Raw genomic sequence first — 18,270 nt, 5'->3', positions numbered from 1 at the left:
TGCAACTTTGACACAACTGTGACTTTATTTCCGGTAATTGTGACTTTATATATTACAATTGTCTTTATATTTCATAATTTTATTTATCAAAATAGTCATTTTTAAAAATTTCCACTATATCTCTCAATTGCAACTGTATTTCTCACAGTTCCAACTTTATATCACTATTGTGACTTTATCTCCTGTAATAGTGACTTTATATCTCACAGCTGACTCATAATTGCAACTTTCATTCTCATATTTTAACTGCCACTATATCTCACAATTGCAACTTTATATATCACAACTCTGACTTTATTTTGTGTAATTCTGACTTTATATATTACAACTGTCTTTATATTTTCATAATTGCAACTTTATTTCTCATACTAGTCATATTTAAAAAATTGCCACTGTATATCGCAAATGCAACCGTATTTATAATAACTGTAACATTATAAATCACAATTGTGACTTTAATTCTTGTAATTATGACTTTATAACTTACAATTGAGTTTATATTTTCATAACCGTGATTTTATTGAAGTTATTTATTTTATAATTGTGACTATAGTATATCTCACAATTGAAACTATACACCACAATCTAATTTTATTTTGTATTTTAAACTTTATTTGGTACCATATTTTTCCTCTATAGAAAAATTGGGTTTTTATACTTGTTCTTTGTTATGAAAGACACAAAGTGTGTGCTGTGGATTCCCCACAAGAAACGTATACGTTCGCTCACATGACATGCGACTTTTGTTGTAAATGTCATGCTTGTATTTGTCGGCAGGGGGTCGTGGAGCTGAAACGTCCTCTAAACATTGGCCTTCATTGCGTTGACTCTAACTTTGTGTGGACAGACTGCTGAGAGGACATGCATTTGAATTCCACACATCAAATCACCATAACTGCAATCAATGTTGACACGCCGGTGGTCGCAGGGGCCGGTGTTGCTGCTGTTAAATCATTCTGCTTTATCAATCCTTTGAAGGGTTTAGAGTGCACCGAGACCCCCTCCCCGCAAACACGTACACACACGCGCATACATACTATCTCTGGATCCACAGAAAGGTTCTCTGTTGCTTCAAAGATCCGGTTTGGCGTGCTCACATCCCAAAATGCAATGCTTCCCTTATCTCTGCAAACCATAAAGAACCACCATGTAAATCCCCCGTTGATAAATTGAAAGATTGCAAAATGCTTGCACCCTCTTCATTGCTCTCATTAAGTTCGGTTCATTTGCATCTTCGCCAGTCTTTTGTTAGTTCCACATTGAGATTTAAAGTCATGGGAGCCACGTATATGAAAACTTTTCAAACAAATTGTTTTACGTGACCTTATTTTACGTGTCACTTTTTCTTAAGGCGTAATGTCCTTTATGTCTCTGCTAAATAATTAAACGCCTTTGTTGGAGTGAGTCTGGCCCTTAAAACTACTTTTAAGTGGATGATATTTAAGTGTTTAAAAGGATTGCCTTAAAATTTATGATGAAATGATACTGTTATTGAAAACAGAGCCATTTCTGAGAGAATATTTGGGAAAGAGTGCACAGCCAAATGATGTCACTGAAAGCGTTCACTATTTGACTAAAGTGCTGTATTAAAGTCTGTACATATGCCAGAAAGTTTGAGGATGATGTAAAAGATTACAAAAGCCTCTGCATAAATCTAACAACAGTAATGAAGTTTGCGCTTGAAACAAGCAAGAAGAATTTGCCAAGAAGTAAGACAAAGCAAACTATTATAAATATTGAAAACAGATGTGCTTTCTAATAATTTTGTGAAAACCATGATACATTTTTTCCTCAGGATTTTGGATAAATTTAAGGCATTATCATCTGTAAATAAAAGTATATTGATTTCTTTAAAAATCTTACTTCAAAAATCTTTACTAAACCTCCAAATGGTAGTATATCATGGTTTCCACGAAAATAAAGCAGTAAAAAGTACTTATACATTATAACAGCACATTAGAATGATTTCTGAAGGATCACATGACACTGAAGACTGGAGTAATGACTGAAAATTCAGCTTTGCGTCACAGGAATAAATTACATTTAAAAAATAAATGTATATTAAAATATAAAAGTTTTTTTAAATGTTTATTTTACTGTACATATTTAGGCTATATGTTACAAACATTTAAATGCTACATGTATATATAGATAGATAGATAGATAGATAGATAGATAGATAGATAGATAGATAGATAGATAGATAGATAGATAGATAGATAGATAGATAAAACATGGTCTGTTCATTTGACATTCTGTCTAATCTTATCTGAAACTGTTTATTCTTTGATGATGTCATTCAATCTGTTTTTGGAGATTTTTGAACAAAACTCATTGCTAAGATATACAGATGGTGCACGCCAACACTGCCTCATAATTGACTGACTCAGCTACAACTGATGCTTCGACATATTTCCAACATCTTCACGCTCGACACCTTTGCTCCATGAGAAGTAACAGCCAAGATCCGTCCCCCCTAATCACACTGTCTACATTCCACTGCCAATCACACTCCACGTCTCCGAGCTCGGCAATCAAAACCAGCTCTCAGCAAACCGCCATCTTATTACCTCCACGCAGGTGTGATCATTTCCAGGGGGCAATCCCACGGCTTCATCTGCAGAGCCCCTGTCCTCAGAGACCCGGTGAGGGATGCGTGCGGCTCGCATGAGTGAGCGCCAACATAATTGTCCACATCTGTGTCTCTTTATTCTGACCATCAGCCATTCGAGAATCTGTCTGTCAGCGGGAGGCCCTGAGCAGAAGAGAGACGCTTAAAAGAGGGAAAAAAGAAAAGAGTCAGAAGGAGGATTGAGAAAAATATAGGGGGAAATATGGTGGAATGGAGATAAGTTGAGTCGGTGGAGGTGTGAAATATCAGTAAATGGGTGAATCTCACAAAACTAGCCAAGAACAAAAAGCAAAAGACATCAATAATATTCATAATAAATTATAAATCATACATATTGTTTTGTACCGATAACATTCATTAATTATAGCACTTTCATTATTCACTGTAATGGTCATATTCATATAAATATATATATATATATAGTCATAATCATTATTATTTATGACAATTCAGAAGTTTTCCCTCAAAAATCTTGTTACCAGCATACAAAAAGTATTTATATTTAATGTAATATAAATATATAATAAATTATTTAAATCATTTAATATTAATAATTTAACAAGCATATATTAAGTTAATTATCTATAACTGAATATATTGTGGTAGTCTTCATTGTGATGTGATGTGTAATATAGCATTAAAATATTTTTAAAAAATGGTCATACTCAAGTACAATAATGAGAATGTCAGGTAAGTGTACTTAAATATATTTGTCCAATAAAATCATAATGGTTCTAATGAGAGGGCTCAGTTTATTCTGCACTCTTAAAATAAATATATATTTTTTTCTGGGGTGAAACATGACCTTGGCATGTTTTCATGAGATTCATCCAAATAGAGATTGAGCACATAAAAGAGACATGATGCATGGCCAGATCCTAAAACAACTGTGCTATATCCACCTTATTCTTTAACACAGATGTAAGCCTATGGGTGAGACTTCTGGTTTATTAGCTGCTACAGGGAAATAACAAGAAGAACAACAACGTGCAGTAAACGCTAAAACTGTTTGCACTACATACCAGTGTGTTCATAATTAAGATAATACATTCAAATAATATGGTAAGACACCCCAATTTTCAATACCAAGCAGCAAAACGAGCTGTTTTATACAGCTAAAAATAGCTGGAAGTGGATGAGACCGGAAGCCAGACCCACAAAATTTACAAATGTCTGTGCCCGCTCTTAGAGGAAGAAAAAGGTGGATAGTTATTTTTCCCAAAGAGTTATAAACTCCAAATTCCAAGTGTCTATTTGGCACTTCATTGTGAACTAAACCAGAATGTGAAAATAAATATCAAAACTCTTCACCGTTCATTTAAACCAGCTTGAAGACACCTGAAGAAATGTGTTTGGAAAGCCAGTGCCAAATCTGCATGAGGAGCTACAGACTCTACCTCCATTCACAGCTGTCGTTCATCATTTTCCCAGTCCTCCCAGTTTGTGTTCCAGGGAAACAATGACCAGAAGTCTTTAATGATGACATCTGTTCCTGTCGAGATATGTCAAATTAAAAGTATGCTACCTCTTTATTTAGGCTGCATTTACACTGTAAGGCTTAATGAACACATCTGGTATTCTGACACATTTGATTGGACTTGTTTGTTTACGTTAAGACCCAAGGACCCCTCATACATCAGGAATAGATTAGACTCATTAGATGTGTAATATAATGTAATAAAAAAAAAAAAAAGTAAAACTATTTTGTTTTATTCATCATAAACATCTGGTTGAAAAACATTAATATTAATAAAAAATTAGCATTAATGTTTACTTTAAGACCCTTCCAAGATGCACGATAAGCTTTAATGAATCACCCCTGTCCTCGATGTCACATAATCCTTCAGCAATCATTCTAATATGCTGATTTGATGCTGCTAAATTTTTTGAGGAAGCTGTAACACATTTTTCCAGGATTCTTTGATATAGAAGAGCTTTTGTTTGAAAAAAAAACAATTATTTAATTTAAAATAATCTTTATTACTCCAAACTTTGATTGCTAGTGTATATAATACACGCAACAATCTTTTCATGTAAATAAATCAGAATTGTTTGATGGCATAAATACAGTCTTTTTGATTGGTTTTCCTTGAAGTACAGTTGTTCATTACTCCCTACCCACTTAAGAGAAATCATAACGCAAGGCCTGCAAAAATCTGAAAAGATAGCATTCGTAGAGCTACTCGTACAGGCAAACGAACACTTCTTGGAAAGGAAAAGGTGCCTGACAAGAAGTGACGCATGTGAAACTATTCACTGAGAGAATCAGACCATCATTGTGTCGCTCAAGACACTCATCTAGCAACAAAAGTGGAATGGAGCTTTAATTGCTCTCGGCGTTCACGGCGGCCGTCATTGACTGTAACTGCTTAGAGGAAAGAAAATCACATCCACTGCAAGGCAGCCATAAATCACAGCTTTACTGGTACATGCACATTTGAGTCTGACAGAATCATTTAAAGACTCGGTGGGCTCGCAATCATAGGGCAATTTGAGCTTTCCTTCAAAAAGAGTTTTAATTGAATTAGTCTGAGCGATTATATGCTCCAAACTAATGGGGGCAGTTTCATCTAGCGGGGCTCACTGAGCTGAATAAAGAGCCAAATCTCAGTTCCTCCGTCATTACCGGGACTCAAATGTCAGGACACTATCAGATAAACACTCCACATAACGTACACTCGCGTTCAAAGCCTAGTTTGAGTGCTACTGTCTACATAGGCAGCTGACAACAGACTATTTTTCCAGTTCATCCCAATGCATTCTAGGATTGCCTTGAAATGAAATGCTGCTTTATAATTTTGTAATAAAGAAGAATCTATAAAGTAACAAAACGGCTCCTTAGGAACCATAATAGGGGCCCAACCATAAAATGTCAACCCAGGTCTGTGAATTCATGCGACAGCCCTTAAGGTGCGGACATATTTATTTTTGATAGACGAAATTCCAAATTTGAAATCCAGTCGTAGAAATTTCTCCTCATTGTATTGTGTTCAAGGTCACACAAATTAAAATACGTTGATCAACAAAAAGTTGCGTGGTTGAAAAGTGACCCTAATGGCATTGCTATACAATTGACAATGGACCTTTTTTGCGATCAGATTTGACAAAAAAAAAAAAACCCTAAATTTGACTGATAACATATCTCCTATACATGATATAGTGAAACAATAACTGAAAATCAGAAGACCAGGGACACGAGCAATTTTAGTGAAAAATGTTTAATCTCTCCTTGATGCATGTGTTTATTTACACATAATAAATTTGCAAAATAGGAAAGAGCACAATATTTACACAATGAGCATTTAACAGCCAACCTGTCACAGTTGATTCAAGTCTGAAACTCTTCAAAAGGTATCAGAATTAATAAAGTAGTAAAATTCTTTAGTTTTCGTTTTCTTTGAAATCTACATGCTCACATTTTGTTCCTATGCTTAAGTTAATTCATCCTTCCAAAAAAGGATTTTTTCTTCAATCTGGAAACACCATGAGCGGAAATCAAAACCCGGATTGGTCTTTTGGACTGAAGAGGAGTCTATAAAAGAAGGTGTGGCCAGACAGCGATAAAGAGGCGTATGGATAGAGATGGATTGTGGGAAATGGAGGGGTCAGAGGAGGTTGAGAAAAACGAGAGAGGAGTTGACAAGGCACTCTGTGCGAAATGAAAGCTCTGTGAGTCTGAAACATCTTATGTTCGGCTTGTTTTCCCCTTTACTACAACTAATTTTTTAGTTTGTTTGTTCCTGTACTCAAAGTAGTTCTCAAAACAAGTGTCGTAAAATGAGAGGCATCACTCAAATACTTTACACAGCGAAGTCTTTGAAATGTTAGAATATCTCTGAAGAGTTCCACAACTCAACATCTAAAAACGATTGAAAATCAAAGATAGCACTCTTCATAAAAAATAAATCGCATGAAAAGAAAGGCAAAGACGACATCAAAGTGAAACACATGTCCTGAGACATTACAATGCAACCCGCTGCTTTACAATCACCATCACCAAAGTCCTGCTAACGTAGCACAAAACAAAGCACATTGAGATTTTTCCACCTGGAAAACAACAATAAAAAAATGAAAAAAATATGGCTAGACCATACATTATGATATGTAGAATGAACATCATCAGCCTTTGGAATGACAGTAGAACAGCATGCTTGTATTCTCAAATCATTTTGTAATGTCGAAGCATGCAGAAACTCATCTACTGAAAATGAACTGAACATACTAACATAAGGAAAGCCAGACGGAGGGGTCTAAGTCACCTGTAATGCTAACCGTCTAGCCCTTTCCTTCTACTCTTAAAATTAAGACACACACATCCGACAGTTGTATGTCCTGTATTTTAGGAAGTCTATCTATCTATCTATCTATCTACTTCATTAACGATTCCTTCCACATAGCTCTAAGATTGCAGAAATGATCGCTAAGAATTTATGAGAGCTAAACACAAAAAAGCAAGCAACTCCAACATCGATCTAATTTGTTTTCGAATTCGTAAACACCTGTGCGAAGACTGAAAACGAAGGCAGTTCCTAACAGGTGAACATCTCGAGTCTACAAGGAGATTGTCTTTACTGTGGAAGATACGTTGTAGAGAGTTGTGGAGGCCTGCTCCGGGTTGATTAGGAGAAATCGCAATGGCATGAAATCAATAACGTAAACCGTAATCCCAAAATAAATAATTGTGTAAAGAGTAATTCATTACTTTCCCAGCTGGAACGAACCCTGAAGTATGGCGGAGGTAACGTGAGCGAGATCCTGTCAAACGTTCGGTTGCTGCGCCTTGCTCTTTCTCTCATTGGGTTTCTGACCTAAATCTTTCAAAGACGTTTCTATCGCATCTCAGAAAGTCTACATCTGCTTTAATCTCAGTGGAAAGCCAAAGGAGGAGAGGCTTTCTCGTTTGAACACGACTGACTTTAAGAGAACTGCTGCAGCGAGTCACTGAAATACACATCCTTGCAGAGTTACCGACGCTCGCAAGAGAGAAGATTATAGAGAGACTCCAAAACAACCACGATGGCGAAGAAAAGTAAAGCAGAGCTCAACTTCATCCGCTTGATACCCCTGAAACAGTTTGAGAATCGCTTCACATTTGTATTTGTAACACTGCAACTCACCAATCTTGATGGAAACGAGTTAGTAGGATTGTTGAAAATCGAGAAAAAGCACAAAAACATCCAATAAAAATGGCATAAGGAAACCATGTAGCTTATGAGCTCAAAATTGAACAACAAAAAATAAAATAAATACTCCATAAAAAGATTCTACTTCCAAAAAAAGTATCTACTGCTGACATGATGGGCGTTTCAGAATGTGACACAATAGTTACCGCCTTTCTGAGATGAATTCAAATCAACTTAGCTTAACTATCAGTTTTCGTGAATGAGTAGCATTCCCATACAATTATTCAGTTTAAAAACACGTTCTGTGCGCAACAGTTTGATTTTTAAGCTTTTAACAAACGGAGGCTGCTAAAAGAGAAGTGAAACTGCATTGAATTAACATTTGCTACATTTACTGTGATGTAACAGAACCTTCTCAGAATGCCACATTGTGACATCATCAGTAACGGAACACATTCGTCAGTTCTTCAATCTCAAATTTTCCTTCATTCTAGACTGATTTGTGCAAAAATTACCTAGGCTTAGAGTGCTGACGTCTGAATATGAGAGAGGAACACAAAATGAAAACGGCCAATTATTAATTATCGATCGAGTTTTCACACGGAATAGCAAAGAATATGTCCTCAAGTGGCTTTCAGACTAAAACCATAATAGCAATAAAGGTTGAAAAAAAGTGTACAAAAACTAAATACACATTCATCCACCAACTAAACAATGAACCTTTTGTTTTTCGTGAGGACGATGTCCCCAAAAAACACTAGGTACCACATGGGAACACATTTGTCTGAGTTTGTTCTTTTTTGCACATTTTTTTCACTCTCAGCTCTTCAGTCACTAGGGTAGTCAACATTTAAATCATAGCACATTTTATCTAAAGAAAATTGTTTTTTGCACTAAACAACATTCAAATAAAACATGGCACAGGACACTTTTTTCCATATTTTTTTTTCATAGTTCAGTCTTTGTTTCACATATCAAATTCATCTTATTATTTTCTATGTTAAAATGGAAAACTTTGTACGCATCTTTTCACTCTTTTTGTATAAAAATGCAGTTGTATTTATATATCTATACACATTTATATATATATTTATATCATTTTCATTTGTTGTAGTTCCTGTAAATTGTGCAAATTCAGCAGTAACACAAGTGGCAGGAGACTGGAGTGAGTGAGTTGTTTGATCAACCCAAAGAGTGAAAAAAAAAAAAAAGACGTTAAAGTAAGCGCTAAAACAAAATTCTGTTTGAGGGGGGGAAAAAACACCGATTTTATCCTTCATGGGTTTTAAGGTCTTCTGGCTCATAATACAAGACATCCTTGGTGAGTAAAAGCACACAAGCATGGCTCAACACACACTCCAAAATGATAAAAATCCAAAAAACGAAGTCCTATTGGTTGGACGTGGTGTCTGGGGAGACATTCTGATGAGTGTTGAGTTCAAAGGAAGTGATGAAAGAAGATTTCCACCCTGGGCTGAGGGGTCTCCAGTGTACTGCTTCTGTCCTTGCAGTCTGTTAGCTTAGTGTGTGTGTGTGTGTGCGTGCGTGTGTGCGTGTGTGTGTATGACTGTGAGCGAGGCTCGGGGCGGGGTCAGGAGGTCAGAGGGAGCCAGCTGAGGTGGGTGGAGAGACGGGGAGGAGGTCCTCAGCTTGTCAGAGCCATGGTGTCAATAACCTGTTCCAGTTTACTGCGCAGTCTCTGTCGCCGAGCTAACTCGTCCTTCTGTAGTGCGGACAGGATCTGTAGAGGAGGAAATGACCTCAGATTAGAGTGTTTTCACGGTTTAGTAGGTAGTTATTTAGTTGGCTTATAAGGCAACGGGCTTGCATGACAAGATTATAAATGACTGTATATACTCTCAGCATTAAAATGATAACACACACAAAGCCTTAATGACACAATGTGGGTTTTTGCTCTTTATTTTGTTGCACAAGAGCTTAAAGATGCTTCCTGTGTTGATCAGCATATAGAAAAAGATAAATAGATATAAAAATGACACCAAAGTCACTTCAACACTCATTAGGATTTCTGAATTAGTAAGCATACTTTCTAGAAGAACTTAAAGACAGCATGAGCACCATAAACTGATAAAATTGCTGGGGGAGGGGCTAAAAATAGAAGGGCTTGATGATGTCAGCTGAAAAGAAAAGTCGTTTCAGAGGCAGAGTGAATTTAAATGTAATAATGTTGATTTTAAAGAAGGTGAGGTTCAAACCTACAACCTTCTGGTTACCAGTCAAGAATCAAGATCTTTAACCACTTGGCTTCATCGCTTCCTTTGGGTAGACAGAAATGTAAATGTGCCTCTCAGAACTTGTTTGTCAAACAGCGTGTGATGCTAACACCCATCTGCTTGGGTTAACCAAAAGCAAGTGTCTAAATGTAAAGGAAACGGCAAAGAAAAGAATCTCCAACACCCTCAGCGTCGGATAATGGACTGCTAATTTCCCTCCTGTTTTCACGCAGGTTCAGGGAGGGTGTTCATGTGGACACGTGCGCATCTGGATAATAAAGACTAATGAACATAAACGGCTGTTTAAAACGCAAGCAGCTGCAGTGTATTAATATCAGACAGAGAGAAGGAGAGCGGTTTCGAGATGATGTTTGACGAGTTGTGTTAGACTAAACTCTCCCAAAGGTAAGGAAATGGAAGACGGAAATGAAATCGTTTAGAAAGAAACAAGGCTAGGTGCTAACTATGGACACCATTTTATATCTGCTTAATGGGTGAAGAAACACAGTTGCAAATGTAGGAATAATTATGCAGACCCACTGTGTCTATTTCTTTTCTTTTCACTAAAACACACACACACTCCCTCATTTCTGTGTGAGGTAGAACTAAATGGTCTCCTTCGGCGGCTCATTATCTCTCCATTTATCCAGCCTGGCTGGAATGAGTCACTGCTTTTGACACATGATCTCGTGTGAACTGTCAGATGGCATTACGTGTGAAGGGCTACATAGATAATACTGTATCTGAGTGGCCATGTATTAAAAGTGTTAGATTTCAGATTTTGCCATTTTAACAGTCTATACTGGCCTGCTTCGGTCGAAGTCTGATGTACTAGTCAGAGTAGCCACCATATATTTTTTTTCATTTTTCCTCTATGAAATATCTTCAGAATGGCATACTACACACCATTTTTCAAAGAAAGTAGTATGCATTATTTATAGCAAGAGAATTTTCTGTATGCATGAAATAGCTACTTCCTATTTGCTGAATTGTTAAGTGTGCAACCAGAGCACACTGTATGAAATAGTGTATCCCATGATGCAACATGCTCAACTTGACCTTCTGTTTCCAAAATGAACTATAAGTGATATTAACTGATTTCGTTTACACCTGGTAACTTAATGCGTTTTCTGTGATCGGATATCTATCTGATTTGTTCCAAGGGCTCCGTTTATGCTTGGCCACATAAATGTGTCTTTGCAAAACAGATATAAATCCGATCTTTAATTCCCGTGCTATATGTGAATTTAACACATATATCATATTTCCCATGTTACAAAAACAGCATTCTTAGAAACATTGCCAAGCTTTGAAACATGCTACCTGTTTCTGATGTAGAAAAGCTAGTTCATGCATTCATGATCTCTAGACTGGACTATTGTAATGCACTGCTAGGTGGTTGTCCTGCATCTTCAATAAACAAGCTACAGATAGTCCAAAAGGCAGCGGCTAGAGTTCTTACCAGGTCAAGAAAATATGATCATATTACCCCAATTTTACAGTCTCTGCACTGGCTACCTATTAAGTTCCGTACCATTCACAAAATATTATTATTACTTGCCTATAAGGCCCTAAATGGTTTAGCTCCTGCGTACCTAACTTGTCTTCTACCACGCTACAATCCAACCCGCTCCCTAAGGTTGCAAAACTCTGGACTTTTGGTAGTACCTAGGATAGTAAAGTCCACTAAAGGAGGTAGAGCTTTTTCACATTTGGCTCCCAAACTCTGGAATAGCCTTCCTGATAACGTTCGGGGTTCAGACACACTCTCTCTGTTTAAATCTAGATTAAAGACACATCTCTTTAGCCAAGCATTCACATAATGCATCTTATAATCTTGTACTGCAGTTATATCTGATCAAATACACATTATTATTATTCTTTAGCTTGGGTTGAACAAATCATTTTTGCTTAGATGGAACAGCAGCTACGCTAATTATATCTCTATTTGTTTCTCTGTTTCTGATTAACATCCGGTGGTAACTAGGAATTACAGAAGCTTCAGTCTGGATCCAATCCTTAAATGATCTGAGATGACCGAACACCTGAGAAAAGATAATGCCAACCCCTCAGAGGACCTCAGAGGATGCCAAAGCTCAGACAACATACAGAATTACCAAATTTTTCCATAAGTTCAATTTATTAAGGTTCTGCAATATATAAATATATTGTGGAAACTTAATTTCCTGTAGAGCTGCTTTGCAACGATTTGTATCGTAAAAAGCGCTATACAAATAAACTTGAACTAAAATGATACTGTTGAGTTTGACTGTTCGTCAACAAAAATATGGGTAAGGTTTTCTCTTCTGTTTTAAAAGTTAAATTTTTTATTTTATTTTTTACATTAATTTTATTTAGTGCACAATATTACAGTAAAATTGCATTGTATTATCTGCATTTAGCATCTATAACATATATAAACAATAGTATGCATACTGTACTGTGCAGTATGCTAGTATTCCATTCTGAACACAGTCAGCTTTTCTTTTTCATACCTCGTCTTTGTACTTTGTGATGTAGGAGTAGATCTCGTGGAGGGCGCTCATGCTGTTAAACTGGCTCAGGTGGAGTCTGGACTGCTCCGCGAGATAAGCGCTCATATCCTGATCACTGATGGCGGGCATGCGCGTGATATCTGAGTAATACCTGCAGGACAGCATAACAGCAGGTCAAAATGAGTATGATGATTTGGGGTCTTTGAAGGTTATAATTAGCGACTAATATTTTCTGCTAAGCAAGATCTTAGTCCACTTACCTTTCTACCCAGTTCTTGTAATTGGGAATATCTTTAGCATAGAGCAGCTTATTGGAAGGGGAATCTTTGCCGAGCTTGTGTTCCGATGTGGAGCAGGAGTCCATGAAGGTTTGGGCCACTACGGAGAGACACGCATCTGTGATGCTGTTCTTGTGAATGTCGAACACAAACTGGGGGTTCTTGATCACGTTCACCCAGAACCTCAATGGCAAACTGAGGACGAGGGGAAGGAAACCGGTAGGTAATGAGAACAAAATCCAAATGATTTCATAAAACAGTAATTCAATCTTGAATGAAATGTTTAAGCAGTGGTGCTGCTCACCAGTTGCTCTTCCAGGTGTGACGAACATCTGAATCTGTGATTTGGTGTTTGTCCGCCTGCTCGTCCAGGAAGTCAAACATGTATTTAATGGCGAGAGGGAGGGCACTGCCACGGTGAGCCGTGCTGAATATCGTCTCAAACAAATCATCAACAAATTTCTGTAAAGTACCCTGTAAAGAAAGAAGAAAACAGAAAGGTCTTGTCTGATATTCTTAATGAATATGACTGTCAAATGTCCTATTTTTCATATACAATAAATATTCAATCAGTGGTTCTCAACTGGTTATGCCTAAACACTAAGTTTAACAGCAAAATTACCTAAATTTATCATACAAAATGAAAAAAATAATAATAATTCTCCTTAACATTAAATACTGGAATTGTTTATATATTAGCATGACATAAACAGAAAAGTGTGACTGCTGATGTCATCAACAAAACATGGGATATTTGTTCCTTTCGGATTCAAAAGCTCAATTTTTATTTTATTTAATGCTCAATTTTATAGTAAGTTGCATTTTTACATTTAACATCTTTCCCCCCAACAAGCTATTACAGAAACGTTACCGACAGAAAAAGCCTGAAAACGTAGAGATTCGAAGCTACTAGAACTTTCTCAGCTGTAAACCTCTCCTATTGATCACAATGGCTACTTGCACAAAATCGCTACTTGCTAAAACTTACTAAAAGGCCTAAAATCGCTAAACGGCCTCAAGCAGCCGAACAGGAGATGTCGGTTTATTCATCATGTCTGAGAGCAGGAGAACAGCAGTGGCTCTCAGATAATATGGAGTGTGTTGATTAGGATGCTGGTGTGTGTGTGTGTGTGTGTGTGTGTACGAGACAGACAGACACAGTCCGCGAGGTTTCCCAGCATTCATTCCGCGCTCTGTCACCACGCACCATGAAGCACTCGATCCACAACAAATTACCTGTCTCCTGCTGTTCTCTTCAGCTTCAGCATTACATTTATCTATCGTTTTTTATTATGTATCAAAATTGACCACCCAAGAGGCTTGTAAACATATTCTGATTTCATTTTTTTCCTAGCCTAACAATTAGGAGGCAAAGCAATAAGCTACAGAACCAAGAATGGGGGAGGAAGACAGAAGAGTAGAAATGAGATAGCAGGAATATTATATTGTGTCCCAACCAGGCGCGATGCAGCAAGATTCAAGCGGTTTCTCTGTCAACACTGAATTTGAATCTGGGACAATTACAGCCAATCAGAACATATTTGATGTTTATTGCATTTGGTTAGGATAAAAGCACAATTTTGCATTGTTTCTATCATCCTCAAAACTTAAAGAATGACAAAGTGAAAATCCATGTCATTTGTTAGGCCCTGTTTACACCTGGTATTAAGATGCCTTTATTTTTATCCAATCACAACTACACAACGCTAAATACAGGTGTAAAGGGGTCTGGAAAGTTTTGATCTTGTCCAGCGTGCTAGCAAGACAGGATTTAAACCTTGCCATCTGAAATGGGAAGTTTGGTTTGAAGGCAAAAAAAATGTAAAAAGCAATTCCCTTACCACTCCTGATTCTAACACAAACCCTGGGTATGTTCCGAGTATTTTTGTGGCTTTCAGAGCAGAAATTAAAGCAGCTGCTCTAAATATTGTTTTCTGTTGCCTCTTTTTGTGTTCAATATGTAAATTGTGTAAACTTTTTTCACAATATTGGATCAAAAGATCAGAAAAAGCACATACATATACCTCTATATGACAGGAAAGTGGTCGAAAGTGGACAAAAAAGACATCAGATGTTAACTGGAATGTGCATTCCCCATAAACTCCCTCGTGATCCAATCGACCAAAACACATCTTATTAGCAGGATTAACACTGTTGCTGTGGGTTGAAACGACCCCGATAACGTGATATTTAGCCCCTGGAATGCAAATTTTACCAGGGGAAACCTACCAAAAAAGCGTGTTTTACCCCCCAGAACGCGATTGCAATCAGGCTAGCTTTGATGTGAAAACCTGGCAACCCTGATTAAGAGAGAAAACTTCATGCAAGCTCACCTTGGTGGCCAGCAGTCGTGTCAGGTAGATCTCTGACACCATCTTGCTCCCGCGATCACCCTCGCGCTGGTCTGCATGGTCGTGGTTTTTGACGAGGTGCCAGAGTTTGGTACCGCTCTCTAGATCGGGTGTGATCATGGGTGTCCTGGACCGCAGACTGTCTGGGCTGCTGGCCGTCCTCAACATGCTCTCTGAAGAGAAAGACAAAGTCAATCATCAAAAGATTTCTAGCATTTTATAACACGGATAGCACTATTTTTACATTTGCTAGGATGAGAAACAATAAAACCTCACAAAAGAATTGTTCATTCTGATTAATGTTAAAGTTAAACAAACTATCTAGTAAAAATTGACATCTTTTATCATGTTCCTTATACTGCTGCCATTTTATAAAAAGCAATGCAGCTTGAAAGGCCATGCGTTGCAGCAATTTTACCTTAGTCAAGGGTGTGTTAGGTACTCGTACTGCATTAAAATGACTGTAACGCATGGCCTCTCAAGGCTTATTGTTTTTATTTCATCATAATCTGCGCTATCTGGATGGTTTAGAAATCTCTGGTAGTATTGAACCCACCCGTCTTCATGAAAATAATATAAAGCGAAAACCTAAACAGCATAAAACAGTCACATCGGCGGTTGTAAATCAGGTCCGGCGGTCTCTTCTATCTGATGAGCAGTCAGCTGCTAAATACCCAGGAGTTACACATCAAAGATGAGAGCAGAGAGGAGCTGAGCTCTGGCTAATGGATGGTTAAGCACAGTAATCTGTCTGAGGATAAGGCATTCTGGGTAAGGATCATTTCCTGTGGATGCCCTAAACTACAATGAATATACTGCATCTGCAGAATCCATCAAAAACTCCCTCAGGTTTATTCTATCCTTATGTGGCAAGTGGGAGTGAAAGATAGAGTCCCATGTCTGGAGTCTAGTTAATCAGTCACAGACTGGCAGGCCGGCCTGCTTGAAAGAAACAGCCACTGTAAGCTTAATTCAGATCCTTGCAGCGCTTTTATATTACACCGCATAAAAAAGTCAAGGCTTAGAAAAACATAATAGTAAAAAAGCAAATAAATAATAAATAAAGGAATAAATAAACCAGGAAATGCGCATTTTTAAGCTACACAGAGACCACAAGATAGCGGAGATAAACACTAATGGCTGAAACTTACTCTGTGTAAGTACGTCAATGCAGACGTTCAGGCACCGAAATGTGTCAGAACGCAATTCATAATGCAATACGAGTGTGTGTTACCTTCACAGTATTACTGCAATGATGGGCATTAGCATAAACAGTCTTTGAAGTTTCTAGTTTCTAGTAAACCAAAGATCATGGAACAAGTGCAAAGAGAAGTTAGTTTTATGAAAAAATATCTTGTTTGCATTAAATTGATTTATAAATGTATAAATAAAGACATTTATAATGTTACTTAAGAATATTTTTGGTTAAAGTAAATGTCCTTTTAAAATTTAGATCAAAGAATCTTGAAAGAATTTATTATGGTTTCCTACAAAGCAAAAAACTAATCAAAACATTGTTTTCAGCAATGATAATAATGCTTCTCAAAAATCAAATCAGCATATTAAAATGATTTCTGAAGGATCGTGTGACACTGTAGACTAGAGTAATGGTGGCAAAAATTCAGCTTCATCACCACAGCAATAAATTAAATTTCTAAATATTAAAATAGACAACAGTTCTTTTAAATTGCATTAATATTTCACAATAATACTGTTTTACTGTATCAAATAAATATTTTTGATAAAATAAAATAAAAAAAAACTAACAACCCCCAAACTTTTTAACAAACTTGTATATTTTATTTGTTTCTGTATATGTCAGCATTATATCAATCACCCTGCTTTCTAAATATTGATATCAGCTATAGAAAACCCCATATTGGATGATCGCTGGCCAAACATTTGCCTTTGTGTACTTGCATTGCATTTTTATATAGTATGTTTCTGGCCAAACAGGCCATTCGTGACTGCCTGGCGCTAGCAACACGCAAGTGTTTGTATCTCGTTTCTCAATGTGACACAAATCACATATAATGTTCAGCTCCGGATAATAAAGGATGACACAAATATATAAAAATACCCTGTGAGCAGTCTGAAATAAGACTTCCTCTGTTCTCTCTCATGGCCCGTGAATGCATCGTTCATTATTAATGGTATGAGTGTCAAACTTCATTACGGAGGCCCAGGGAGATGCATATCTGTCCGGTGCTCTTATCGCCATGTCCATTCTGGAGGCTGGGGAGGAACGTTCCTTAGGGTATTGAAGATATGAATTCACTTCCTGTGCTGGGGTGTGAAGGGATTTGGAACAATGTTCAAAGGTATTTTCTGGAGCTTACATATCCAGGAAATCAAATCAAAAACGTAAGAGCCAGATCATGTAATGACCACGATCTGCAATGACATCACTCCGCCACCACAGTGACTGCACTAACCGCTGGCGTTTCTATGGCAACGAGCGAAACACGACTTGAACAACAATACGAATGTGTGTCCAGTGTTTGAGCACTCAGAGAATTATCCCAGACATGAAGCCCCCTCTCAAAGGGAAATATAATGGACGTCTGCCATGAGAGAGCCATGGCTTGAGTGCATGTAATTCTGTGGCAATCACGGATACTCGCTTCTGAGGAGGACAGACAACATTAAACAGCTTTTTCTCTCTGATCCCCTTTCCCTTTTATTGGGTTGAGGAACAAAACACCTTCAGTTCTGTGCTATCATCACCTCTTATTCGCACAAACAGCCAAAGTGCTCCGAAAACAAAAAAAAATCATCACAACAGCGAAAAACATCAAGTCTGCCAGATTTTTGAAATCGAGACACAAGGACACGATACTAGCGCAAGTCCTCATTTTCAGGGGAAAAATAGAGGCCAGTGAGGAAAATAGAGGCCAATACATACAAATCTTTTGGTTGAATATGGCAAATGTGATCTTGCTCTTCTGATGAAAGTCACTGAGGAGACGAAACTTGGAAGTTCTGAGGAGAAAATCAAAACAAGACGTTGAGACAGAGTTCATACCGTATCTGCTGAGGGACTTGGTGAACGTGGACGAGTTTGAGATGTTGTACGCAGAGTTTTGCTTTGGCACCAGGGCGATAACAGACCCATCTGTTACCTGAGAACGGTGAGAAACACAACATTACTGCAAAG

At 37.5% G+C, this 18,270-nt stretch overlaps 1 protein-coding gene across 1 annotated transcript in view; it reads right to left on the bottom strand.

The window, feature by feature from the left end:
• Positions 1-5,844: 5,844 nt before the first annotated feature.
• The window catches only part of LOC306861051 (plexin-A1-like), a 234,207-nt gene continuing 221,781 nt past the window's right edge, over positions 5,845-18,270 (bottom strand). Inside the window, exons 27-32 of the mRNA XM_079403120.1 lie at positions 18,139-18,235; positions 15,096-15,286; positions 13,067-13,236; positions 12,745-12,957; positions 12,485-12,635; positions 5,845-9,496 (exon numbers count right to left, since the gene is read on the bottom strand). Coding sequence (XP_079259246.1) covers positions 9,401-9,496; positions 12,485-12,635; positions 12,745-12,957; positions 13,067-13,236; positions 15,096-15,286; positions 18,139-18,235 — 918 coding nt within the window. The 3' untranslated portion in view covers positions 5,845-9,400. The remainder of the gene's footprint in view (positions 9,497-12,484; positions 12,636-12,744; positions 12,958-13,066; positions 13,237-15,095; positions 15,287-18,138; positions 18,236-18,270) is intronic.

Source organism: Barbus barbus (genome assembly GCF_936440315.1).
Source record: "Barbus barbus genome assembly, chromosome: 41".
In the NCBI taxonomy this organism is placed as follows: domain Eukaryota; kingdom Metazoa; phylum Chordata; class Actinopteri; order Cypriniformes; family Cyprinidae; genus Barbus; species Barbus barbus.
Note: the sequence above shows the minus strand (reverse complement) of the source record. Positions and strands in the feature narration are given on the sequence as shown.